Here is a 26,937-nt window from a genome sequence, read left to right on the forward strand (position 1 = left end):
CTTTAGCAGGTGTAGTCGGAGTATTTTCTAGAACCAATAAATTACCAGTTCAAAGGTCATCCATATAACCTACAGGTGACATTTGGATCATTCTGATACAATGATGGTGGCTGCCACTATCACCTTGTTCCTCAGGACTTTTGGGGTCTAACAGACCTTCTTGTTCCCCACTGGGAAAGAACAAGAGCATTGGTCCACTTGTGCCAGCACCATGGATTACCATGCTGAGTGCTTCCTCTGTGATCCAGAGGAGGGGCATGGCGACCCGGATGAGCCGCCGCTCCACAGTATCCATGCGCCCAACCGGATACGCCCATCATCGTACCGAGCCCTGAGGAGCGCTGTGTCTAGCCTGGCTCGCATCGACGACTTCTTCTGTGAGAAGATCGGTTCAGGCTTCTTCTCAGAGGTCTTCAAGGTATGTAAGCTTGTTGAGGGTCTATAGACCAGGGGCTGCTACCTGCAAGATAAGAGAAAAAATGTGGTGTGACTAATACTTAAAATCGAATTGTTTAGCCATTCAAAACTGTTTGGAAGAACATAATAATGTGAAGCAATTCTTACCAGTGCCTTGATTTGGATGAGTTTAGATTACTCATTGACATCCCTTGATCCCTGGTTAGTGGGACAGCATATTTGCACTTTTAGGGAGGTTCAGCTTGGTTACTTTCTCTGTTTCATTCAGGTCCTGAATCAGGAAACTGTGAATCTCAAAGCACTTGGTGATGTTTTAATTCTGTTTGATAAAAGGGGCAAATTACTTTTGACTTGTCAAATGAGCCATCTCTGGGAGGTGTTTAAGGTGAAATGTGCCATTCAGAAGTGCAGTGGTGTCGGTATTTTTCATCATGGAGGATGTAAGGGAAAGGCATCTGTGGCTTAATTATATTGTGCCCAAAGGGAATGGAAATAGCATGCATGAAAAAAGGCGTTCATTTTGGACCTTAATCACATAGTAATTAACACATTAACGCCGACAGCACTGGAAACAATTGACCTGTGTTGCTTTGGATCATACTTTCCAAAATACATGTGGTATTTTACATATGTTTTGGGCTCTGAATTTTTTCAATAATTTATTAATTAAGTGCCTAAAACTTCCATGACATGACGAGGTGTGACATGAATGCTTTTGAATATAAAATTTTAATTTAGATTACTTTTCTCAATTAACATCTTTTATCATATCTATCAATCCTTGCTTTCTTATACAGCATTTCACTTTGCAAGATCATCAAATTTATTGATTGTTTTTCATCATCATCATCACAATGAAAAAATACATAGGAAGATGCTGGTCCCTCATCTTCAATACAATTTAGATTTTTTAAGAAATCTAACACAATCCTAGTGATTCTATTTATCCTGCTATTTTCCAAATGATCTCTACTTTGCCTCTTACTGACACGAGTCACACAAGTGTTACACCTTGTGATGAACCACACCACTTCACATTTTTTTATGCAGAAACTTGTTACGCATGCGTTTGGAATCAATAGGTCAGTGGGGATTTTCTAGAGTTGAGTTAGAGCAGTTTTTACCTTTAGACTGACAGTCATTGGACAACTGGACTGAGTGCAAGAGTGGATCATACAGACAACTGAGCTGAGCCAAAAAGAGTATTAAGCAGCCAAATGTTGAGCTATAAAGAGAAAAGGAAAAGCTTGGACAATGTCAGGACCTGATCATTTAGGAGTTACTGGAATAAATCTGGAGTGAATGGCTTCGTTCTCATATGCAGCATCTTTGAGTAACTTTTAGTATAGTCTTGCAGGGCATGTGTAGCAGTTTCGTGTGGACTTTTCTTCACATGTCGTGCAGAGTGAGAGATTGATAAGTGTTAGACATGTTTCCAGCTACTGAAACACCTTGCTTGTTTTAGATGGTAGGTGGTAGGTAGAGCATGCAGGAGGAAGAGCTTCTTACATCGCTGCCCACGCACTATTACACAGCGTGTTTACAAATAATCTCACAAATATCTTATTGACTTTGTGTATGGGGGGTGGCAGGTTAAGCTATGTCCATTTCGGATGTGGACACTTAAAAAAAAAATTACTAAGTGATTCACAAAGGCAGTAAAATAAAAGAAGACGAAAAAACTGCATTAACCAGAAAAATCTGATATTTTCCTCGGTTTTTACGATAGGTCTTAAACAGTGGCTTTGAATGCATCTCAGTTTTTATAGTGACTCAATTAAATACAGGCTAATAGGGAGTAGACCAGTTAACAGCTTCAACTTCAAACTAAGTATTGTAGTAGTATTACTCCTTCTGTTCCAGGCTGATTTCAAAATATTTAGTAGGAAGTGTGACTGAAATGGTCATGACTGAAAAAAGAGATGATCTTTGCACCTAGTTCAGAGAGTATCATCTTCCTAATCCTTTATTTTAGCTTGGAACTTCTCTGATAGTGTAGAATTATTTCCCCCAGATTGAAAGAATTTCTGCTTGGTGTTGGAATGCAAATATTCAGACTTAACAACCATGTACAGAGATGGCTGGATTAGATGCGATTGAGCCCTTCACTCATAAACTCTTGAAGTTTTCGAGACAGTTTACAGAAATTTAAGTCCTGAAATGTTCCTGAATAGTTGGAGATTTTTGTCACACCCACTTTCATACCTTGAAATACTCCTTTAGGTTTAAGTTTGGTTGGTTCCTGGCTAGTGCATGCATGAGGGGTAGTGTTCAATAATCGGGACTGTTTCTCGATAATACCACTCCAACATGTATAAAGATGTTTTCACAAACACAGCTGTAGAAATCATAAGAAGGACACCTTGGCGAGCAGAGTAAGAGAATAAAGCAGAGAAGCTGAATACAAACTGTCATCACTCCAGCCACTCTGTCATCGTGACTGTTACCTGCTGTGTTATCAGCTCACCCCAACTTCGCTCACCACATCTTCTTTACTAGGAAAAAGTCTGCGTTTAATTCAGGTGAACAGGTTTGGTTGTTTGCGTTCACACACACAGTTGACGCTTGCTGTGAGTGCATGTGCTAAAGAAAAAAAGCCTGCACTCATAGCAACACTTCCCAGATAATACATCCACCTGCTCTTTTGATGCAGTGTTGTTGTTGATCTAAATTCTCAGTAAGCAGGTAGGTGGTAGCCTAATCTACACAAGTTAATGGCCCCCCCACTTGCATTACCTCCCCTGCAGAGAGGCGGCTCAATCCCATTAAGAAAAGCTGCTGTTTGACTACACCGCTGAGCTTTGTGTTTCTCTGTTGCTCCTCATTATCTGCAACAATATCTGAACAAATGGCTGATACAGTTAAAGCAGCTGAAAGACAGCAGGTGGATTACTGTCAGACATGGAAGCTTTACCTGGATACAGCCTCTTTACCTGGATACAAAAGTAAAGGGAGCTTGACAACTCCCAGGAAATATATGGATACATCTCACGTACAGGGAGATTATATGACATGTAATTTAATATGACATACAGGAGTATAGAGAGAGAGAGAGAGAGAGAGAGAGAGAGAGAGAGAGAGAGAGAGGAGAGAGAGAGAGAGAGAGAGAAAGGAGCTCTGTCCACAAATTTCTTGAAGTAGAAATTTCTGGTAATTAAAACAATAAGCAAAGTGATTAGATTTTTGCTACTGAACAGAGAAAACTGTACCACTAGAGAGCACAGTGTCCAGTTTCCCAAGTGCATTCAGGTTTTTGTGACAGTTTTGAGAACTGAAATGTATTAGGTAAAAGTTTTGCTTTTTTTTTTTTATCATGGAATACTTTACCGATATTGAGACTTAAATCATTTACATTTTAACTTGGGATGTGCTCGTTGACTCGAATAACATTGTCACTCTTGCTAGCACCAGAATTTGCTTACAGGTAAGCAAAGTAGTTATATTTTTGCAGGCCTGAAATGCCGGATGCATTTTGTGTCTAAGCTGTAGTGCTGCTAACTGCCACGACCTGGGGCCATAGCTCTTATTAATGGTAGCTGCTATAATGCTCTACGACCTGGATGTAAACACAGATGACAGATAGCATCTCATAGCGGGGTAGGGTTTGTCTGAATTTTTATGTAGAAAATGGGGATAAAGTTGTGCGTAGGCTGTGGAGAATGTGTAACCAGCACAGGCGTGTTGGCGTTAAACTTCAAGGAGGATTGAGGCTGGTGGTGCTAGCTCTGCTCGGGGTAGCCATGCTCTGCAAACCAATTGGACTTTGTTTAGACTTTGTGATCCCATGTTTAGCCATGTTGAATAAATTGTGGTAAATTGTGACTGTTTTCTGAGTATTTATAGTACAAAAAGTTACTTCAACAGGATTCACATTTCTGTGAAAACGACCAAGAAAATAGTTGCATCCGATTATGTGTTATTTAAGGGATAATGTACGGTTAGATTGTTGTTATGGGAAAAATTTCCCCAACAAGGTGAGACAAGACCCCTCCGCGACCAACCTGAAGTGGTTCTTTTTCTCATAACAACTGCTAACCATGCGTTATCCCACTAATTACCCGGCTACTAACTTAAAATACAAACACGCTGTCAAAAAACTTTGATTAAAGATGATTTTATTAATCTAAAATGATTTATGTACACAGTTTTTAAAAATAGTCCCAGTGATTCAACTGCAGTTAGCGTCCCATGGTGATGGATTCTTATCTGCCTGTTGCGGTGGATTTAACATGAAGCTGTCCTCATTCAGCTCTCCTTCTTCTCTGAGCGCTGTGGTTCACACACCTTTAAAAATAAACTAATGTCACAACTTTGAACCCTTCTGCTATCATCACCACCGCTCATGGTTTAAGTTTCTTTGTAGAGATCGGTAACGTAAAGTTTATCTAACCTGCTCCGCTCCTCTCCTCTGCTCTACAAACATCTGTAGCCTGCCGATTTAGCATGCTAACCGAAGCTTATGTTTTAGCCACATTGTTTACCAATATGATGCTAACAGAAGCTAACGGTTTTACCTCATCTTACGGTCTGTGGTGTCGACAAGCAGAAGCTAAATGTGCCGGAACTCTTTTCCACGGATTGATTTGACATGACATGTGATCAGTTTGACTCTGGTGTTGCTCATGTTAAAGAAAGTTATTAACCGGTGTCAAGGGGTTATCAAGGGGTTTGGACCAATCAGAATCAAGCATCCTACACAACCAGAAGATCAGTAAGAGAGCCGGGTAAAAATGTGAGGAGCTGTTTCTGGCTGTTTCAATAGATTCTGGTGCCCTCTGTGGTAAAAGCAGTACCCCTTATTTCTTTACTATTTTTTTTACATTTGGAAGTCATGTTTTTCAACAAAGAATCTTCTCCTTCCTATTGGAACTCTTTAAAAATATCAGTCATTGAAACTCTTTACAGTGGAAAATGCTATCAGAGGCTGTTACAGTGTGCAGTTACAGATGCACACCTCCCACCAGGGGTTTCAGACATTAAATATAACTGTATAGCTACAGTCAGTATATATGGACCATGACTGCAGCCCTGCAGAGTGTTAGGGTTATGTTTCTTTCATCCGTTTTCTACATAATGCATACATATGTGATATAGATGGGTCACGTGTCTGTTCCATCTGTGCCATGGTTTTCATGTCAATATGCGCGTATGTTCAGTGCTGTATATGGTATAGTGTTTAAGCATGTGAGCCTGTCTGTGGGTGTGGTTTTTGCTTTGTGGTGACAGTCTGGAAAGTGGGACTTGCCCTCCAATCAGCTTAAGTAGATTACTCACACACCTCCGTCCAGACGAGCGTTTTAGCACAGATTCAGGACTAATCTCTCTGTCCATTCTAACAGACCTGAAAACAGATGTCACATGACTGTTCGTGTACACTGAGCATGTGCGTGCCGGTGTACACAGCCATACACAAAGCTGATAGGGATGATAACACACAGGAATCATTCCAATAATAGCTTCCCTCTTGTGTATGTAGACAGTAGTAGAGCTGCAAACGCCGTACAACAGCTCGCATGGAAGGTCAGCAGTGCCTGCGTTGATTCATGCAGTTAACCCCTTCAGGCCAACACTGATGATAGTTATCTGCTAGTAAAATGTTAAAGTGCTAGGGGCATATAGAATCAGGAAAGGACACGTCATGACCAATAAGACCAAATCAGAAAGTGGAAGTCGTTTGTGTCACTATTCCCTAAAGCATTTGTTTTCAGGCTCCAAAATGTCACAATGAAGAGGGAGCTGGGCTTAAATGTAGTAAAAGTTATGTTTTTATTCTATGACTGTGCAAACAAAGTGGACATGGCCACAACAGCATCATCCATTGGTTTGTTACAATGTCATTTTACAATGTTACAATGTCATTTATCAGACGCTTTTATCCAAAGCACATACGAGAACAAGAAGAACACAAGCAAAGATCTAGACAAGAGGAAACAAGATCAGTAAGAGTAACAAAGTGCTTCAAGTCAATTTGGGTGCAGGTACTGCCAAGCAGTGTAAAGGCAATGCACAAAATAAGTAAGGAATTTTTTTTTTTTTTTTTTTTTGTGAACCCTTAGTGAAGTTTATAGCATCCAGTTTGGCATTTTAGAATCAGCATCTCAGGTTTTTCTAAACCAGAAGTGACTTGATTTAGACAACCTTGTAGATGTGCATTGCTGTTTCCCTGTCCCAGCATTGAGATAGACTGTATGAAACATAAATGTAGTCTCAGTGACGTCACCAACCCAACAATGGTGGTCACCATTTTGGAATGCTGACTCCAACTAACGCTGTCAGTCAAATCAGCAATGCCCCTGACTAAACCTGTCACAAACTCTTAGCCTTCATTTAATAGATTAATATAATAAAAACTCATGAGTTATGAAAACGACTACCTATAAAAATTATCATGAACAAATAAATTAGTTAAAGGGACCAAAACAGATTTTTTTGCATCAGGCTGTAAACATATTTAAGGACATGTGTCAGCCAAGTGGCAATCTCTGGTCTCAAAACATGAAGCCCATGCGGAATCCGCTTGAGGCTGGCTGCAAAAACACCGGAAGCCACATACACTCCAATTCAAAAAAGACGATATTTGCAGCAGAAATAAACATGTTTACAGCCTGGTTCAAAAAATGGCTTCAGTCTACATAGCTAATCTCTCTATCAGCACACACTGTACGAGTGGTGATTTTTTTTCTAACACAACGGTTCAGAAGATATTAAGATTACGAGTTTTGCCAAAATAAGGACATGACTGACTTGACTCCCAGATGGGAACACATAGCTAGTGGCTAGGGGGCTCAAACTCTGCCTCTTTACCTCACACTAAGTTTGGATGAGTTCAGCATCACCAATATGACACCCGCCAATGATTGGCTCCCAAACAGCGCTCAGGAACAGATGGGTGATGTCACGGATACTACGTCAATTATTTATACAGTCAAATGGTGTTTGGTACTCTGGCATTGCTCATTTACCGATGCTGTCTGTGCAAAAACACCCTCAGCGTCAGCATTTTTTTGTCCATTCACTGCACTCTGATTTAGAAATGGTTCAACCTTTGGAGCACTGCTGGGCTTGTCAATGTCCCTACTTCACCACTGACCAATCAAAACCAAGAAAGGGCGTGACTTCTGATATTTACTTTGTCATCAATGATAGTGGAGGTCTGTACAGACTATAGCTGCTGCAAATTTTGATTGATTGTTTTTGATAGTTTCATATTACATTTATTCTGACCCGGCCAAGATACTTCTATAAATACGCACGTTAAAAGACATTAAAGCAACACAACACAACATCACAACAACTTTAAAAGGTTTTCAAACACAGAAATGATTCAGTCACCACATATGATACTCCTTCATTTGATAAGTGATATTTGTATGAATCATTTTAGCTCTATTTCAACATTTTTGATGTCTGAGGTAGGGATGGGCATTTCAAGCCAAAATACTATTTGATAAACATTGGTATCTATTCAACAATTATTCAAATACCACCCCACCCCACACACACACACCTGAATATTTAATGTATTTTAGCAGAGTGTATTACAAATCAACACAACAACATCAACTCTGAGAGCAGGTGACGCTTACACTACCAGTTAAAAGTTTGTACACACCTTCTCATTCAATGTTTTTTATTTATTTTAATTATTTTAAAATTGTAGTTTAATACTGAAGACATCAAAACTATGAAATAATCTGGTTTTGCCATAATATGGATTACAACAGTAGTCAAACAGGGCTATCCATTGTGTACGAACCCTACCTCTGAACAACACAACTGATGGTCTCAAACACATTAAGAAGGCAAGTCATTCTACAAATGAACTCTTGACAAGGCTCATGTTAATTAGAAACCATTCCAGGAGACCACTTCATGAAGCAGACTGAGAGAATACCAAGAGTGTGCAAAGCTGTCATGAAGGAAAAGGGGGCTACTTTACAGAATCTAAAATGTAAAACATAAACATCACAACAATTTTAAAAGGTTTTCAAACACAGAAATGCTTCGGTCACCACATATGGTACCCCTTCATTGATAAGTGATATTTGTATGAATCATTGTAGCTCTACTTGAACATTTTTATGTCTGAGGTAGGGATGGGCATTTCAAGCCAAAATACTATTTGATAAACATTGGTATCTATTCAATGATTATTCAACGATTATTCAAATATCAGCCCACACACACACCTGTCCCGTTAACAGCTTGTTTGTGTGGCAGTTGAGTTAACCTGCACCGGGACAAGGTGCTGCTAGTAGCGGGCACTGACAGCGTCTGTCTCAACCTTTACATTGGTGTTTCTGTGACGTGGCGTGGCTTCTTCTTTTGGTATTTAATGCAGTTAGCATTTTCTTCTTCTGTTACTTAATGCGGTTAGGAAACAGCTTTAAGAGGCTCTATCGCCATCGTCTGGCGGGAATACTGTTTTACCAAAAAAAGGATGAAAAATTGTTCTTTTAAAATGAGAAAATATTTGAGGTAACTCATTGATTTTTACAAAGTGAGTGAATATTCGAATATTCGAAAATCATTATCTATCCCTAGTCTGGGGTGCATCATTTGCATTTTTCCCTAGATCCATCAAAACTCAGGGTACTTTGATAAATAAATTAGCTCCAAGTTGTTTATTTTTGTGGTCATTTAGATGAACAGGGGAAGAATATTTAGGAAAACTGGGGGGACTCGAAATGCATACAAAGCCTAATCAGCTCCTGAATGTGCCCCTATCAGTAACATCAATCAGATTATTAGTGTGCTCTCAGGTTAACCTGTTTCTTCTGAACTGTGCAAGGTGTGTCTGCATGTATTGTTGCCTCCTCTCTGCTGCTGGACGAGGCCTCAGTAATGGCCCGGTGGATTTGCGCAGATCAGGAGGGGTGATGGGAAATCCAGAAAGCCTATTAGTCCTACGCTATTAATACACACACTCTCACGCACAAATACATGCACACACACACACACACACACACACACACACACACACACACACACACACACACACACACACACACACACACACACACACACACATAAACCTGCAGGTCCAGACACTGAATGGATTGTTTTCTCCACCTTGGCCTGGTGCTGCTCTGTGTGCTGAGGCCAGAGCTCTACAGATCAGTATTTTATCTGCCTCTATGTGTTAAAGTTTCATTCTGGGACATGGTTAAAGATATGTTAACATCTTCCTCTCTTATTGGCAAAGAGCAGTGGAGAAAACATTAAGGTTGATGCTATTTGAATTGCTGGCAGCAGCATACATAAGCTTATTAAGGATAATGTTTTAATACTGATCAAGTTGTAAATAAAGTTTGGTTGTTGTTGAGTTGTTTGCTTTCTGAAAGCAGAGTTTAGGCTCAGATAGAGCTTGTACAATAAGTTGCATCTGCATCAACTCTTTGCAACTGTGAGTGCAGTCAGTCCAAGCTTCTCCAACAGAGTGAGACATCTTCTTTCTTTCTGAGTCTTAAGAGTTACACTAAACTTCACTTCAAACCAGAATTAATTACAAGGTGAACTCCATATGATTTTAATAAGGGCCCTTCATATTTTGGGGTCTAAATGTCTTTCAGGTGAAAAACATTTCGGAGTTATTCCATCAGATTGCTTAAGCCAGCAGTTAAAAGAGGCAGTAATGGCTCTTTCATGGCTTTTAAAATCTGCCTTCTTTGTAATACAATACAACTTAAATCTCCTCCATGCTCACAGGCTAACTGTAATGTTGCACATGATGATGCCGGTCTGTCTGTCGCCTTCTCTGGCACCATCTCTGTCTTAAGGCCTTTGTGTTTTTCTTACTGCCTTCTCCTGGTCTGGCGGTGCAGTACAATCACTTTTGTTGCATCTCCATACATCACTGGCCTGATTTGCATAATATTCGCGGGACGACAATGGGCCACAAAGACTCTCAGTCCCCTAAAGAGAAGTTCCTGTAACTAAAAGTTCCTGGTACTTCTGGCTCAAAAGCACCTTTATTGTTCTTGTTTCTTTAACGTCAGGCTGAGGTTGGTATTCTAAGATTTAACAACATTACGGAGAGGATCCATACAGAAATATACATTTTACTGCTGTTATGTTTCATGAGGTAAAATCACTGTTTTTATCTGGTGATTCTTGGAAAGAAAAAAAATCTAACTTTTTGACAAAAATGTCTCTTTCTGTCTTTAACTAGTGTTGTAACACACTAATAGCAATCTGAGTCTGTTAGTGACAAACACAAGCACTTTTAGTGGATGCACTTTGATTAGGATCATTGCTCTGAAAGATTAAGTTGCAGCCTTTAAGCCTATTTTAACTGCCTCCGGCTGAAGCATTCTGCTGAAGCAAATCCAGAAGTTTTTTTGTACCTTGTACATTTGTTCAGTCCCATGTTAAGTAAAACTACTACTAACACTATTTTAATAAAATATATGATTCTGTCAAGTCCGTTGTGAGTATGGAAACCCCAAGCAGACATGCATCCATACACTTTGTTCTCTCCATTTTCCAGGGATAATGTGTTATCTCCAGTTGTATTCTTAAGATCTTGAGTTAACATCAGCTGATCATAACTTGTATTTCAGAGTTTCAAAAGCACAAAACAAACACAGAAACAGGCTTAACCTTTCTCGTTAGTAGAGGTGCAAAGATCACAAACCTCATGGTTTAGTTCACAGATTAGGATCGAGTAGCAGAGCATTCCCACTCTGCACTCTTAACGAACTTGTAGCACACTTAGTCCACAAACATCTGCTTGGCATATTGGAACATTCTGCACTACTTGATGTCCTGTTGCTGCCACTGTTTTTTCTGAAAGAGCCAGTAATGAGGATCACCCCTGTTAGAGCTAGTAAAATGCTGTTCTTCTTCTTTTCTTCAGATATTTTGTAATCATCTATAGAACACTGAAGCATGCGCTCCCACCTTTCTTCCCTCACACACTCTCAGCACAAATGGGACATCTTTCACTTGCTCATATGTATTGAGGAAAAAGCAACTTCTTATAAAGACAGGAAATCAAGCTGCTCATTGTTTTTGTGCCGTACACCATGAGGATAAAATTTCCATAGATCCTTGGATCACTGTTGAGAGTGTTCCTAACAGGTCACAACTGTGATCCGTCTCACGAGCAGTAATTAGCGTGGCCTGTTGCAGCATGGCATGTTGCGATCTGGCTTGTCACATTGACCAGACGTTTGTTTTCAAGAACACCAGAAATGAATCCCTTTTTAGAAGCTAGAAAAGCAGCTTTAGCTTTGTTAGAAATTCACACATTTGCAAGAATAATGCTGTTTAGGACTGAGCAAGACACAGATGATCCGTTAAGTGACCAAAAGCTGAGATGATTTAATGTCCCTCCAGTGTTTTGAGGAGCAGCAGGCTCAGCATAGTTCAGCCTGTGTTTGCATCTTTAAGGTAGTACAGGAACACAACTGTTACTCATGTAGCTCATCATATCCCTTTCTGTGACTTTCATTAAACCTCCTCTGCTCGTTTCCCAGGTGCAGCATCGGATCACAGGGCAGGTGATGGCTCTGAAACTGAACACCCCTGGCCAGCAACAAAGCTAACATGCTACGAGAAGTGCAGCTAATGAACAGGCTTTGTCATCCCAACATCTCAGGTATGTCAAATCCCTAGCCTATTCACTCTGCTCATAGAAAGACAGTAAGCCTTTTACTGTATTGCATCTTCAATAATTAAGTTGATAATGTAGTTTTTCTTTCTCAGCTGCAAGTAAAAAGTGGAACAGCTACGTCACAGCCTTACAAACACTGCAAACAAATAGGAATGAAAGAAAATCATGGTACTGCTCTTGGCCCATGTGTAAAAATTTTTACACATTTTAAACTTTCTGATCAAGTAGCTCTCCATTGTTGTCATAAGATGTTCTTTTAAAACAATCAGGAACAGCACAGCACTTAAACTAAGGTAAAACTCGGTACTCATGTTTATTATCCTTTTCTTTGGATAGTATTAAAATGAGCATGTGCAAAATTAGTATTTCAGTGACTTACACATTTAATTTTGAATGATTACATAGAGATCTACAGAGTCCCTGATGCCCAACAAAGGTGGTCATTTTTTATCCACAAAAGAAAATAACTTGTGTATAAAAGATAATGAGCTACGTTCTCTTATGCCATGTGTGATGAAAAGGTGTAAACTTTCACTTTTGGCTTGAACACAGAAGGTAATAACTTGACTAGCTAACTGTTGCAGGTAAGATCTAACATAACGAGGTGAGCCACAATTCCTCTTCTGCAAATCCATATCACCACTTGAGTGTTTGACATTCAATCCAGAGGTTCTCTCAAAAAAGATCACATGGATAAAAGATCCTCTACTCAGTAAAACTGACTTATTTAATGCATTTTAGCAGAGCGTATTACAAATCAACACGATATGGGCTCAACTCTGACAGCAGGTGACGCTTACACTACCAGTCAAAGTTTGGACACACCTTCTCATTCAATGGTTTTTATTTATTTTAATTATTTTCAACATTGTAGATTAATACTGAAGACATCAAAACCATAAAATAATCTGGTTTTGCCATAATCTGGATTACAACAGTAGTCAAATAGGGCTATCCATTGTGTACTAACCCTACCTCTGAACAACACAACTGATGGTCTCAAACACATTAAGAAGGCAAGTCATTCTACAAATGAACTCTTGACAAGGCTCATGTTAATTAGAAACCATTCCAGGAGACCACTTCATGAAGCAGGCTGAGAGAATACCAAGAGTGTGCAAAGCTGTCATGAAGGAAAAAGGAGGCTACTTTACAGAATCTAAAATATAAAACATATTCTGCTTTGTTTAACACTTTGTGTTCATTAAATAATTCCATATATGTTCTTCATTCATTGTTCCTCAAATCAAATCACTGAAATTATTTGACCTCGTAGATTGTAAAACTGCACAAATTGTGTACAAGGCTAGAAAAATCTCCTTCCAGGAAATATTCAAAGATTATTCTTTGAAAGAGAGGGGGGTTATAACTTCAGAGGGAAGTTGAGATTAAAGATGATGAGTGTTTGGACCACAAGGAAAAGCTTTTGTATTTCAGTCTGTGGTGTTAAACTATGGAACAGTCTCAGTATGGAACTAAAGCAATGTCTGAACATAATTCAATTCAAGAAGTACAAAGAAATGATTTTAATAAGGTACAAGGAGGAAGACAAGTGTATATAATCACGAGGGGTTTACTTTTGTTTGTTAGCATAAATACGAAGATATAGATGAAGATTTTACATGTGGGACTGCACTCATATAATGGCAGAAAATAGTGAATAGAGGGGTAGGATTAGATAAGTTTTAAACTTCTTCCTACTCCTTTTCGTACATGTAGAGTAAATTGTTTCACTGCTTGCTATATTGATTTTGTTTCTTTTGTAAAACTGTTTCTTTTTATTTTATGTTTGTATAACTCTTTCTTCTTTTCTGCTTTTTTTTTAATTGTATTTTTTTTACTTTTACATGTTCGAAATAAAGTCATCAAATCAAATCAAATCAAATCTTTCATAGTTTTGATGTCTTCAGTATTAATCTACAGTGTTTCAAATAATTAAAATAAATACAAACCCTTGAATGAGAAGGTGTTTCAAACTTGTGACTGGTAGTGTATGTGATGCACAAAATACCAGTCCCATCGTAATGCTCAGAAAAAAACATTAAAAACAAAGTTCACACAACTGAGAAAAACAATCAAATTGCTGGCAAATGATGATAAATAATGGCAGTCAATGGCAAACAGAGTCATTAAACCCACTGCAGGTTAATTACTTATGCACACAAAAATGCTCTCCTTATGGGACTTTAGGGGCTCTGTAGAATAAACTAGAGTTGATGTCAGAAGACAACAGCTCACTCATTCAATTAACGGCTTCAGCCTTGGTAACTCACATTTGGTGTTTCACTTGTTACATGTGAAATGAAGCTTTCACTGCATTTCATTTCTCAGGTATTTCAGGAACAGGCCCACTAAATCCAGGAGAGACTGAAAACAGTTGATGTCAGACTTTTATAATCAATTGACATCAGTTTTTATCTCAAACTTATAGTGAGATTGTTTTATCATCAAGCCTTAGTAAGAGTAGCTCATAATCCATTTAACCAGGTTTCAGGTAAGAGCTACAGATCAGCTCTTGACCTGCACAGTCTGCAGTATAAATTAGCAAGAGTGAGATTTTGTGTTATTTTTGGACGTCTCAGAATCGCTGCTAATCACTGTCATCCAGTCTTTCAGTACGTTGTCATCAGTTCCTCTGTCAGTGTTCATTTTACTTCAGCAGGGAACATAAAATGCTTTTCAGCCTTAGTTTGATTATCTTTTTTGCCTTTAATAGAGTCAAATATAAGACTTTGAGTTTTTGAAGAGGAGCCTCAGTCCAAATGTTTCTTATCAACAGAAATAAAAAATATAAAGCTGGACATCATTTACCAAAGTCCCAACATCAAGACAGGATAAGATCCAGTCCCATCTTAAAGACATGAATCAGTCTGATCTCAGTAGAGTAGTGTAGTATGTATTGGATAATAGTTGAACTAGAATTGGTGATACCTGCATGGACAAACAACAACTCTAAAAAAAAAATAAAGCAATAAAATCAGCAAAATAAACCTAAAAAATGAGCACAATTACAGCGTATGTGACTATAAGTGTGTTATCCGCTGTCTCCTGAGTCTCCTGATATTTTGGGGTCTTTTGTGCCTTTATTTAGCGAGGATAGGATAGTGGATAGAGCAGGGAGAGAGAGTGGGGAGTAACATACGGGAAAGTGGCTGTAGCTTGGAATCCTGCCTGGGACGCCCAAATTGAGGACTATAGCCTCTGTACACGGGGACCAGTACTTAACGACTTGGTCAAACCACCAGCTCAAATCTCCTAATATCTTAAAACTAGTTCATCCACACTGAAACCAAAGGATTTCTTTAAATGAAGAAGGATCACAGATCACACAGGGAAGGTGCTCTAGTTTCCTGATCCTGTACTTTTACCCTGAAAATAAAGCTTTATGTTAGTAAAATATATCTCATTAACTGTTTCAGAGATTGAAGGATCGATTTTGGAGTCTGTATTTAAAAAAAAAGTGAGGCTGCAACCAACTTTATTGCCATTTACATTTTGGAATGATGGAAATATAAATTTAAAAACTTGTGATTCACTTTAGTTTTCAAAAAAATGGTTCACATAGCAGTTTTGGAAGGCTTGAAGTGTTCATGATATACTTGTTTTGTTTTGTTTTGTTTCATTACACTTTAGTAGCTGGTAGCTTTATTTAGGAAAATGTAGGCTAGGCTTAAATAAGCTTTATTATTCTGCCTAGGCCTTTTCAGTCATCACTAGATGCACTAATGGTGCTTTATTGAAAGTGTCTGTTCTGAAAAAAATATTTTGTTATGTTTGATGACTGAATAAAACCCACCTCTACTACTACTATTATTATTGATAAATCTTTGTAACTTTAATCTTGGAATGTTACTCTTCTCCTCCGGCTCCAAATGGCTGTAATACACCGTATGTTTTGGCTGTTTGCAGGTTGATTGAAAGTTTGGATGATTCTGCATTTCCAGCCCACCATGTTCCTGTTTAATCCAGTGATATGCACATTGTTGCAGCTCTTTTGTAATACAGTGTAAGGTGCTGTATTTGTAATACACTTGTTCATCTCTCTTCAGGTTCCTCGGGGTATGTGTGCATGAAGGCCAACTCCACGCTCTGACAGAGGTAAAAGAAACCAGCAAATAGCTTCTATGAGAGCCAGACCAAAAATACATGTAAAGCGTAACACGACACCACCAAAACTACCAAAATATCAGTATTCACATATGAGAAAGTGTATGATTTTAAATCAAGGGGTTGTATTTATAATTGTAGTGATGTGTGTAGTTTGGATTCAGCAGAGAACAGGGTTAGCGTGAGCTGATCCTGCCCTGTTGTTGTCTCTCTCTCTGTAGTATATAAACGGGGGGAACCTGGAGCAGCTGTTGGATAGCGACCTGTACCTGTCGTGGGGCGTGAGGATGGGTCTGTCTCTGGACATCGCCCGAGGGCTACAGTACCTGCACAGCAAGGGCATCTTTCACAGAGACCTCACCTCCAAGGTACAGCACACAGGAATGACGCACGGTGTGGATCAGGGGGATGGAAAAGCCACAGTTTGATTTGACTCTGTCACTGCTGGATGGATTCATGGAAGGATTCATGGTCGGACGGATGAATGGATGGTTGGCTAGATGGATGGGTGGAAATTGAGTTTCAGCAAAAGGTTATCAAAGCAAATAAGCCACAGAGAAAGAAAAACTCTATTTGCACCAACATTAAAAAATAACTAATATATACACCATGGATTTTAGAACAGTAATAAATAGCATATTCAAAGATAGCAAAACTTCAATATAAAGTTGAATATTTATAGAAATGTAATATGGTAAGCCTTACAACATATCTGGAGAATTGAATGTTATTTTATGTTGATGCTTTGGAACCCGAAAGATATGAATAAGTTATGAATAACTTCAGATACAGGTGACCTCTGCTCACCTCACTGACAGTCTTTGTTTTTATCTTTAGGTTTTTGTAGAAATAAATCAACAAAGAAATGTGATAATAAAGAAAAAGAAAATCACATATTTATTTTTGGGTATTTTATGTATTTGCACATATTTCTTCTATTGTAGTCTCTTTAAATTTCCCCTTTAAATTTTTGCTTTTTTTTTTACAGATTATTATTATTTATTTTTTATTCATTCCCAGAAATGAAAGCTATTAGGACCTTCCTTGTGCTGATGTAGTGCTGTAAAAGAATTACAGTTGTAGTCTGAACAAGAGTTTAGAGCATTTGTAGTAAAAAGTGATGTGTGATATAATAATTACCTCCTTACTACTTCTCTGTGCAGAACTGTCTGGTCCGCTGTGATAACGGCACATTCACTGCTGTGGTGGGAGACTTTGGCCTGGCAGAGAAGATCCCTGATTACAGGTCAGTGGAGGAGAATGAAGGATCACGTTGTTTTTCTGCTGTATTAAACTTTGTTTCAGTACAACAGCAAAAAAGCATTAAAAACTAAAACAGTGCCATCAAAATGGAACATTTTCTCAGCTTAATCTGCGGGCTGCAAGATGGTACATGTTCCGCCTACCAGTAAGCCATTGTTGCGCGTTCTGCCCACAAATACAACATCAGTACAGGTTACGCCCACTACAAGTCTTTTTAAAGATACCTAATTGTTACAAGTTACGCCCACTCGCCTTTTTTTAAACCAACTTTATTCCACCCACGATAAGTTACTCCAACTGTGTTGATAGCGGCAATCATAACGGCCTAATGCCTTGATTATTTTTATTTAATTTAAATCATTAAGTATATTATCTTGCAATTATTTCCTCAGAAGATTTAGTAATTTGCTCAATCTAAGCAAACTATGCACTCACTCCAATTACACATGGTTGTATTACTACTGGAGTTGAATAGCTTTGTTTTGAAGTAAGCAATCTTAATGTTTATTAAATTAATAATGTTAATCAACATTCAAAAAATTTACATTTCTATCACCCAAACAAGACTTAATAATTGCCATCTCGTGTGATTCTGTTTGATTTGGACAGCGATAAGGTCCGACCCCTACCCTGTTACACATTTTGCCCACTCATACATACACACTCCACCCCTCTATCGTGGCCTGCGACCCCTCTCAGCACAGAAGCAACCTAGCTGGCAGAGCTGCAGGACTGACATCACACCCCTCAGAAAATGTCAGGGATTCCTCTGGTGGGTCCTGTCCACAGCAGAACAGATTCACGTGAGGGTTTGAAGCAGACACTTATGGTCAAGGAAAGTTAATTGACTCTTGTGTTATTGAGAATGCTGCCGGGGTCTAATTTCTGTCAAATTTCACGTCACATACCTCATTTTAGCACCAAATAACGTAATAATACTTATTGTCTCAAGAAAATCAACACTTGGAATTAAATCGACATGAAAAGAGCTGACTGCTTTGATAGACACCATGTTTAAGAAACAATTATTTGACGCATTGTTTGGCTTTATAGTTTGACCCATGTTGCATCTGGAGGTCAGCATTTTTTTTTGGTTATTTATTGGCAGATCTTATTTCATGCCATGAAGATATAACTCATTCTTAACTTTTGTACTCACACACAGCCCACCTAACATCATTAAAGCTTGTGAGGGATGGTTTAGTGAGGGTTTAGTGCTTTAAGGTGGATATTTAAGTTTGTGTGAATGTCTTTGTCTCTTTGCAGTGACTGTGTGGGGAAGCAGCCTCTGGCCATTGTTGGCTCCCCCTACTGGATGGCTCCTGAAGTTCTGAGAGGAGAGCTGTACAATGAGAAGGTAGCCCTGTTTTTTATTGTGGAACTGCAGGTGTTAAACAAACTGGAGCAGTTTTATCTTGACTTAAAACTGATTTTATGTTTTGATTAAGTATTTACTGAAAGATTAGCAGGTCTAACTAAAGACTCTTCTTCGTGGAATCAGTAATCTACCTCTCTGAAAGTAGTACCATGTAATGTCTGGCTTCTAGACATATCTGACATCCACTCCTCTATCTCTGTTCAGGTGGATGTGTTTGCGTACGGCATCATCCTCTGTGAGATCATTGCCCGGATTGAAGCTGATCCAGACTTCTTACCGAGGACAGAAGTAAGTGCAAACTGACTTTTAGACTCCAGATTACAGAGCCATGGACACTGATTATAGTATTACTGTGTAAGACTGAGACCCATGAAGTGTCATTCTATCGTTCTAAATACATTCTAAATCTTTTAAGCTTACTAACATACTTATGACTTTTTGTTTTATCATTTGTAACAAAGTATGGAAGAATACATTAAATATACCAAATATCAAAAACCCTTGGTTGATTTATTTAGACTTTTGACTCTGTATTGTATTTATTACACTGACAAAAGTTTAATTTGTGTTTTTCTGTGCAGGATTTTGGTCTGGATGTGGATGCGTTTGAGAACATGGTTGGAGATTGTCCACCTGTGTTCTTTAGTCTTGCTGTCACCTGCTGTAACGTAAGTGTACACACACACGTACACACGCAGACACAGGCTTAGAAGCTGTTTTAAATGTTTTCACTTTAATGTCAACACATGTCTGACACTGTCACAGGTTATGACACCTCTCAGAGCCACTGTGTCTTAATTTTTATTTTCACCACAGAAACTTTCCAAGGGAACCAGGGACCTTATGTGTAAATGGTGTGAACATACTAAGATGTTACATATGCTATGTTTCATGCACACGTCTGGGTGTATAAAAATCTGTGTGACGTGTCACGTGACAATGTGTGATCCCTGTCTCTAGACCAGCCGGATAGATGTGCAGGCCATCCCGTAAACTCTATCGAAAGCACTGAAACTCACCAAATGTGCCAAAATACATTTTCCACTCAACTTAGTTACTGAACTATATTTATGAATCGAAGAACCAGTCTGGGTTTTCTGGATAATCTCGATCATGTTTAAGACACACAGCAATGTCTGCCTTCTGATCACGCCCTTGTCACCTGCACAAATGTATTGAGTTAATGAGCAAAGACTGAAGTTAAACCGGCGGCTCTCACACAATTACCAAATATTCTCATAATCAGTCTCAACACAGGGCAAGCTGTCCACGATAAAACCAACACATTTAAACTTAAATTCACAGATCAGACCTCTGTCACAGTACATCATTCAGAGGGAGAGAGACCAGTGGTTAATGTGAGCACTCTGGTCTCATGTTAAAGAAACCCTTGTGGGTCCTGTAAACATACATACTCTACAGTGACACTCATGCATAATGATGAATGATGGGTGCACTAACACTCCTGAAGGACTAAGTGAATTTGTCTTGACTTGTTTTTTATTTCCCTTCCTACTGTATGAGACAAATGAAATGTGCTTCATTAATGAGCACCTCGATTTCTGTGTTAAAAACGTAAGTTTCTACATCCTCCACTGTGTTGTTGCTGTGATTTAGCGTAACCTTTGATCTGCCGGCTGAAGGTGCCTTGCATTTAATGTCTATGGACGAATGGGAGCATGTAGAGGGTGGAATATAAGACTGAACCATGTGCACATATTCCCACTTGGATTGTGATTTCTAAAGGGAACATTTCCATGTTTTTGTTGTGAATACAACTTTAGTAAGAATTCTACTCACTGTTTTATACATGAGACCCCAAAAACCTGTTGTTTCCACCAGAGGGAACATAGTCTAGATGACACAGCCCCTGACTCAAAAGTAGTACTTTCTTAAAGTACAGTTATTTGAAAGACTGAACTTTTCAGGCTTCTGTCTTTCACGTCACAACTTTGCGCATTCACTGATGGCATCATAACATTACTTCTCACGCCATGAGTTTGATGCCTGTTATTTTACATGGTGTCACTAGTCTCAAGTGTAAAACAGACGCTACGCTTCTTAATAATTTGACTTCCTTAAGGTTAACAGGTTAAAAACACAGACAACCTCAGGGCATAGGAAACGTTTACTTCTTGAAAAAGTTGTTCTTCGAGCTCAAAGTTCTTTTTACACAAGTACTTTGTGTAAAAATGGGACTTTTGTTTGAAGTTTGTGACCACAAGTGTTTGACTGATGTAAAGATACTCATTTATCAACATCACTACTGCATGTTTTGTGAGCTTTTTTGTATTATTTTGCTTTCAGATGAATGCAGAGAGGCGTCCTTCATTCTCTGATATTGTGTTTACGCTGGAGAGCATAGAGCGAGAAGAAGAGGGAGAGAAGCCCATCGCACTTGGTAAAAATATCAAGTCAATGCTTTTTTTCCCCCTGCTCTGTAATACTGAGATCCAAAGTTTCAGCATGCTGTAAGAGGGATAGGGCGTTTATCAGAATTTCTGTGTCACATGGGGGTGTGTATTATTTTAAATAGCTGTACAGCTACCTTTTTAACCACTGTTTAGCATTAATGCATACAGTCATTCTTACAGACAGACAACTTGTTCTTGCCGAAAAGATGCTACCTCCATAAACATAGTGCCCCCCCCCAACCTTTGGATCTCTTGTTATTTAACATTGCTCATGTGTACATTTAGCATCAAACTAAGACTGAAAGTTGGGTTCTTTACCTGAATGTGACAGAAAATAGAAATGAACTGTGTTAAAAAAAAAACGTTCTTACCCAAAACTAAATCAACAGAGCAATGCAAAACCTCTTGATCACCCGTAGAGGATGTTAGTGATGAGAGGGCCTGAATTCTATCAGAGTTTTATGCAGTATTAGCACACATCTTGAAACATACATATTGCTGTCAAGTTTATTTGATAATGGGAAGGCCAAAATTGGGATTAAAATCTGATAGATTTAGCTGACCAGCTTAAGACCCTTATTGCTACTGTAAAATGTGGGCTTTAGTTGTCTCATTTCTACTCAAATTTACATTTCTTTCCCTTCTCTCTCTCTCACTCAGAGCTAATAGCCGTAGACGTCAGTCCATACCGGCGCCTCAGCTCTCCTTGTCATCTCAGTGACCGCAGCCAGCAACGGCAAGGCTTGGCAAGAAGCCAGTCGGACATGCTGCCCCCGGCAAGCCTGGCTTCTCCTCTCCTTGGGACCCCAGCTCGTGTCAACCCCTTCTCTCTCAGACAGGACTTAAATGGGGGGAGATGTAAACTCTTAGACACCCCCAGCAAGTCTGTCATCTCCCTGACTTTCACCCTCCCGGCACTCCGGGACCCGTGTGCCTCCCCCCACCTCCTGAGGGGCATGCCAGGGACGAGGGCTCCACCGAGGAGATGCCAGTCGCTCCCCTGTACCCCTGAGCTCAGCCGGACTGTAGCCTTGTCCAGAGATACTGTAGAGAAGGAGGAGGAAACAGAGGAGAACGTCAGTGTTGGGAGCATTACAGAAAGGACAGGGGAGGAGGAGGAGGACAACTTGGGGAAGAAAATTTCAGAGCAGGATGAAAGGTTGCTGGTAGACCACATAAAGGAAACTGAAAAGAAAGAGTTGTTAAAAGAGAATGGTGGGATAGAACAGGACTCAGGTCCTTTTGTTGGACTGGAGATGGTGTCTCTGGAGCGGTTGGAAGAGGAAGAAGAGGATGACGAGGTGGAGGAGAGTGTGTGTCTAACTGAACCTATGGACTGTACCAAGTCCCCAGAGCCAACAGAAAGAGCCTTGGACTCCACACCTGGAAGGACCCTGCTCACCTGCACTTCCTCCTCCTCCTTACAGACCAATGGCTGGAGACTTCCCATCTCCAATGGCCCGCCCTCTTTGCCTCCTCTTCCGCGACTGGACAACAACAATGGCACAGCTGCTGTGATTGGCCAGCAGGTGCAGTGGGGTGTAGGTGGGTGTGCTAATGGTTACAACAGAACCCAAGTCCTGTCCTCCGAACCGAGTGGCTCCTCTGAGCAGGATGAGGTAATTTCCTGTCCTGGTTGCTGTCTGGTTGGTCTGAGTTTCCCGTCACTGTGCCTCCGTGGTTCAGCTGCCATGCCTCCCCCTCGCCGAAGGGCTTCGTTACCACGGCAGCGCCCTTTCCGGAACCTCAACGGAACCATAACTGGTGGCAGCGCGTCATCAGCAACAGCAGCTGCCACAGCAGCCAAAACTCTACTTTGTCGCAGCTCTAATGGACTAGTAGCAGCTGGGCCCTCAGTGACATGTGAACCGGGCCGGTCTCTTCCAGAGGCCCAGACATAAGCCTGCTCAGAGTGCCGTTCATCATTAGCACTACATGTGACAACAATGCAACTTTAAATGTTGCGTTTTTAATACTGAGAACCTAATACCTACCCCTGCATACGAGTATGTTGTTAATTCTGGGCACAAAGTAATAACTGTTGATTGAGCGCCACCTGGTGGGCAGGAGGATTAAACATAACAAATCACTGTGACAGCAGAGAACATGGTGCTGTGAAGTGTGAGGGCCTGAAGGCAGATAGAGGTTACCTGGCCCAGAGAGGTTCAAACTAAGGGAGGAACCGACTCCCAATTCTGTCAGATGAATCAGTTTGTCTTTTTGATACAAAGCTTTGGCTATTTGTTAACTTTTTGTTGTTGTTGATTCTTGTTTCAGTTACCAAAGTGGTTTTTCCATAAGCAGACATTTAAACAAAATCAGCCATCTACCTTTTCGGTACTGCGATTGAAGAGACCCATCAATTTTTTTAACTAAATCAATCAAGCAGATGAAGGATTTCAGAGAGCAAGAGAGATCACGTTAGTTGCAGCTATGGCTCTCGCACTGAAGAAAAGCAGGAGAAATATTCATTAAATAGGGGCATATCTCTGCTGACATTCAATAGCCTGTTATTGAATTGATACAGGGGGGTTCAGTTAAAGCTTTGAAGGTTTATAAAGTCTACAGCCTGCCATGCTTTTGTTTCTTTATGCAGTGAGTTCTCTGCTTTGTCTGACAGAATGTGAGTCGGTTCAGTCTTTTTGGTTGACGACTGAAATGATCAGGTGTTAAAGTGGCAGCTCTGGTTCAAACACACAGCCAGGGCCAGAAACTCACCACTGGTCCTGATCCAAACGGAGCAGCTAGTCCGACTGACAGTGATGCACACGTCATCTGTACTGAACCAAATCAAACTGAAATCAGTTTGCACTCAACGGTGCTAAATCCTGTTCTTGAGGCTGTCATGGGGGGAGAAAAGAATTTGGGGCCAATTGAATAAGCTAATTTTTAGTGAACTTACAGTTTCTTACAACTGAGGTTGTATATGGCTTTTTCCTTCTTTCTAAGGACAATGAGAATATTGTTTTCATAAGATCTGTGAACATGTTGACTTGATTAAAAAAAGGCTGTATTTGAAGAGGGTGGACAGCATTATGATCTTATCTATTCCTTGTAAACATCCATTGAAGTTTACAGACAGGCGTCCTTCTGTAACTTTGACAGAACTCCTGTTGGATACACTGCTGCTGCCCTGCACTGTTAAGCGGTGTTCAGATCAGAAGTTTAGCAAATTTAAGCCCTGCACTGCTTATATGTTTGATAGGGGGCGATGATGCTTGTGACAAACAGGTGGTTAGTTTCCTGATGTGTCTGTGTGAACTGTCCTGCTACTCCCAGCTGACCAGCGCTCCGTTTCACCCAGCTCAAGATTGTGACAAAACTGGGAGACACACACAAGTTGGCATTTACAAAAGAGTAATTTATTTTTACAAAGACATGAGTTAAATCAACATAAGATGTCATCAGTAATGTAAAGTGTGTGTGGGTGTGTGTCACATGTCACAAGGTCTGAAAGGTCTATCATGTAGAGCACACCAGACCCAGATGCAGCTCGTACAGCTGATTATCTCCAGCCAGGGCACACCTCTCTCTGCAACACAACACAGAACCAGGACAATCCAGTGGCCAGGCAGAGAGGGGTCCCACCGGTCAGCAAGGAACAGTACCATGATTTCTCTGATGGACACTAGCTACTGTTTTAGCTGTGCAGCGCCCATCATCCTGTCTAAACTGATACTCAGTTTCACCTCAGAAAAAACAAAACAGACTTTGTTGACTTAGCAGCAATATTTAGATACAATAATGTTTTGAGAGGTTACTGAAATAATTAAAGGATGATGCTGTTTTTTAAAAAGTAAATGTGACTTGTAACATCGGCCTGCAAGTTAACGTACTATTTTAATATCAGTTTCTAATGCAGCCTCATAATGATAATTGTATCTCAGTGCTTTAAGACTTTTAAGACAAAGTAACGGACAAAATGAACACCTGTATTTAAGAAATTCTTGTAGTGTGAAAGCGTTTTATTGCACAATTTTCCTATTGCCCTCGATTTGTATTGCTCAATTCAAGCGAGAACTCTATCCTCGTCTATTTTCCTCTTCTCATTGACTGAGAATGTAAAAATGTCCTTTACTTTTTGTCTGAGCTCAAGCGTTAGTTCTCACGGAGCGAACAGAAGATGATGAATAGAGTTGACCTCAGCCAGCATTGTGTGGCTGCAGGTTCATGGACATACAGTATGTGACTTTAAAAAAAGGTTTTGACTCTATTTAACTGATTAACCGTAGCTTAGTGGGGGATATTTATAAAATAAACAAAGATGATCTACTTCCTACATTTTTTATAGCAGTTGACCTTGAATGAGTGTGTTTGTGTGGGTGTGTGTGTGTGTGTGTGTGTGAGGGAGGATGAAAGAGAGAGAGACTGGTTTCTGTCACAGGGAGAAGTTCCTCCTGAGCTCGTCATGTGAATTCTTTATTTTTGCACTTCAGTTTGGAGCACTTTGCGGTAAAACACCAGGCTTTTGCTCAACGGTGCTTTATTTAAACCTGTGCTACTGGTGTTTTACATTTGTGTGCTTCTGGCCCAACAATAACACAGCTTTCATTCTTTGACAACTGTTCCTCTCTTACATGTATCTCGTGTATGTACATGTACATTCTGATTACTCTGTTGTAATTTATAAGTGGCATGTGAAGCAGGTATGACTATTTATTGTACAGATCATTCCACACACTGTGTGTGTACAGTATGTGCTTTTGAGTGGAAGGAAGAGAGATGGATACTCACAGGATCATTTTTATCCCGTCATTTCTGATGTTTAACCATGTTTCTCGCTTTATTTCTAGTTTTGTTCTGTTCTTACAGCTAGAAACCTGCGTGCAATAATCTGTAATAAACACATTTGGTTGTGCATAAACCTCTTTTGGCTGCAAATTATTTGTAATATTTATGGTAGTTGTGTACACATACATGCGTTTTTTTTCATTTAAATTAATAGGGTGATAAGTTGCGATGATGAGACATCAAAATTTGAGAGTTGAGTTTTAAATCAACTCGAATTTTGAGTTTCATGCTTTAACAGTCTTACTGGAGTTAGTTCTTTTTAACTGGAGAACTAGAGACACTTGTATTTCATTATGTATTTCATGTGCAAATAGCAGTGAAATGGAGTGAATCGTTTTTATGATAAAACAACATTTTTGATTGGGTTGAGATTTAATATATGACAGAGTTTTAACACTAATAAAATAAAAATCATAAAGCAAATAACTGGTTGCTTTTTATTATTTACTTTCCGATTCATTTATTTTATTTCAAATTCTCTGGGGCTCCATTCAAGAAAATTATCAGTCAGGGATGATCTAAAGTGAGCAGACTATTAACTGGCTTTCTTACTAATTACCTGGTTGTGTTAAATGCTTTATTCTGATTGGTCAAAACAGCAGACAACAGTTATTAATTGTAGATAGCAAAGGCAACACCAGGAAAAATCTGATCATACACATCACACATGCCAAATCAATATGTTGAAAGGAGTTCCTGCACATCTAATCTACCGTGTATGATTTCACCTATTCCTGGTGACAATGTGACAAAAATGCTACTTGTGGGTATAGGCAACTTGGAGGATGTTTTTAATATTACTCTCAATTTATAGAGAGTGAACTAGGCAGCTACAAACCTTTGAGGTTTAGATTGGACAGCTTATTAAGAAATTGAAAAATTTTCAGTCTCAGTATCACATCTTTATTTTCTGATTGAGTTTGGTGAAAACACATTTGTTCTTCATTGAC

The 26,937-nt window shown here is 39.5% G+C and overlaps 1 protein-coding gene across 1 annotated transcript; it reads left to right on the top strand.

Moving 5' to 3' along the window:
• The first annotated feature begins 211 nt into the window (after window positions 1-211).
• Window positions 212-26,060, top strand: LOC117815518 (dual specificity testis-specific protein kinase 2-like). The gene is made up of 10 exons (XM_034687278.1): window positions 212-418; window positions 11,967-12,019; window positions 16,084-16,132; window positions 16,363-16,509; window positions 17,305-17,387; window positions 18,671-18,761; window positions 18,987-19,070; window positions 19,364-19,450; window positions 21,090-21,183; window positions 21,857-26,060. Exons 1-10 carry the CDS (start codon window positions 212-214, stop codon window positions 23,095-23,097), a joined length of 2,136 nt encoding a protein of 711 aa, XP_034543169.1. The 3' UTR covers window positions 23,098-26,060.
• The last annotated feature ends 877 nt before the right edge of the window (window positions 26,061-26,937 follow it).

Source organism: Notolabrus celidotus, chromosome 7 (genome assembly GCF_009762535.1).
Source record: "Notolabrus celidotus isolate fNotCel1 chromosome 7, fNotCel1.pri, whole genome shotgun sequence".
Lineage (NCBI taxonomy): Eukaryota > Metazoa > Chordata > Actinopteri > Labriformes > Labridae > Notolabrus > Notolabrus celidotus.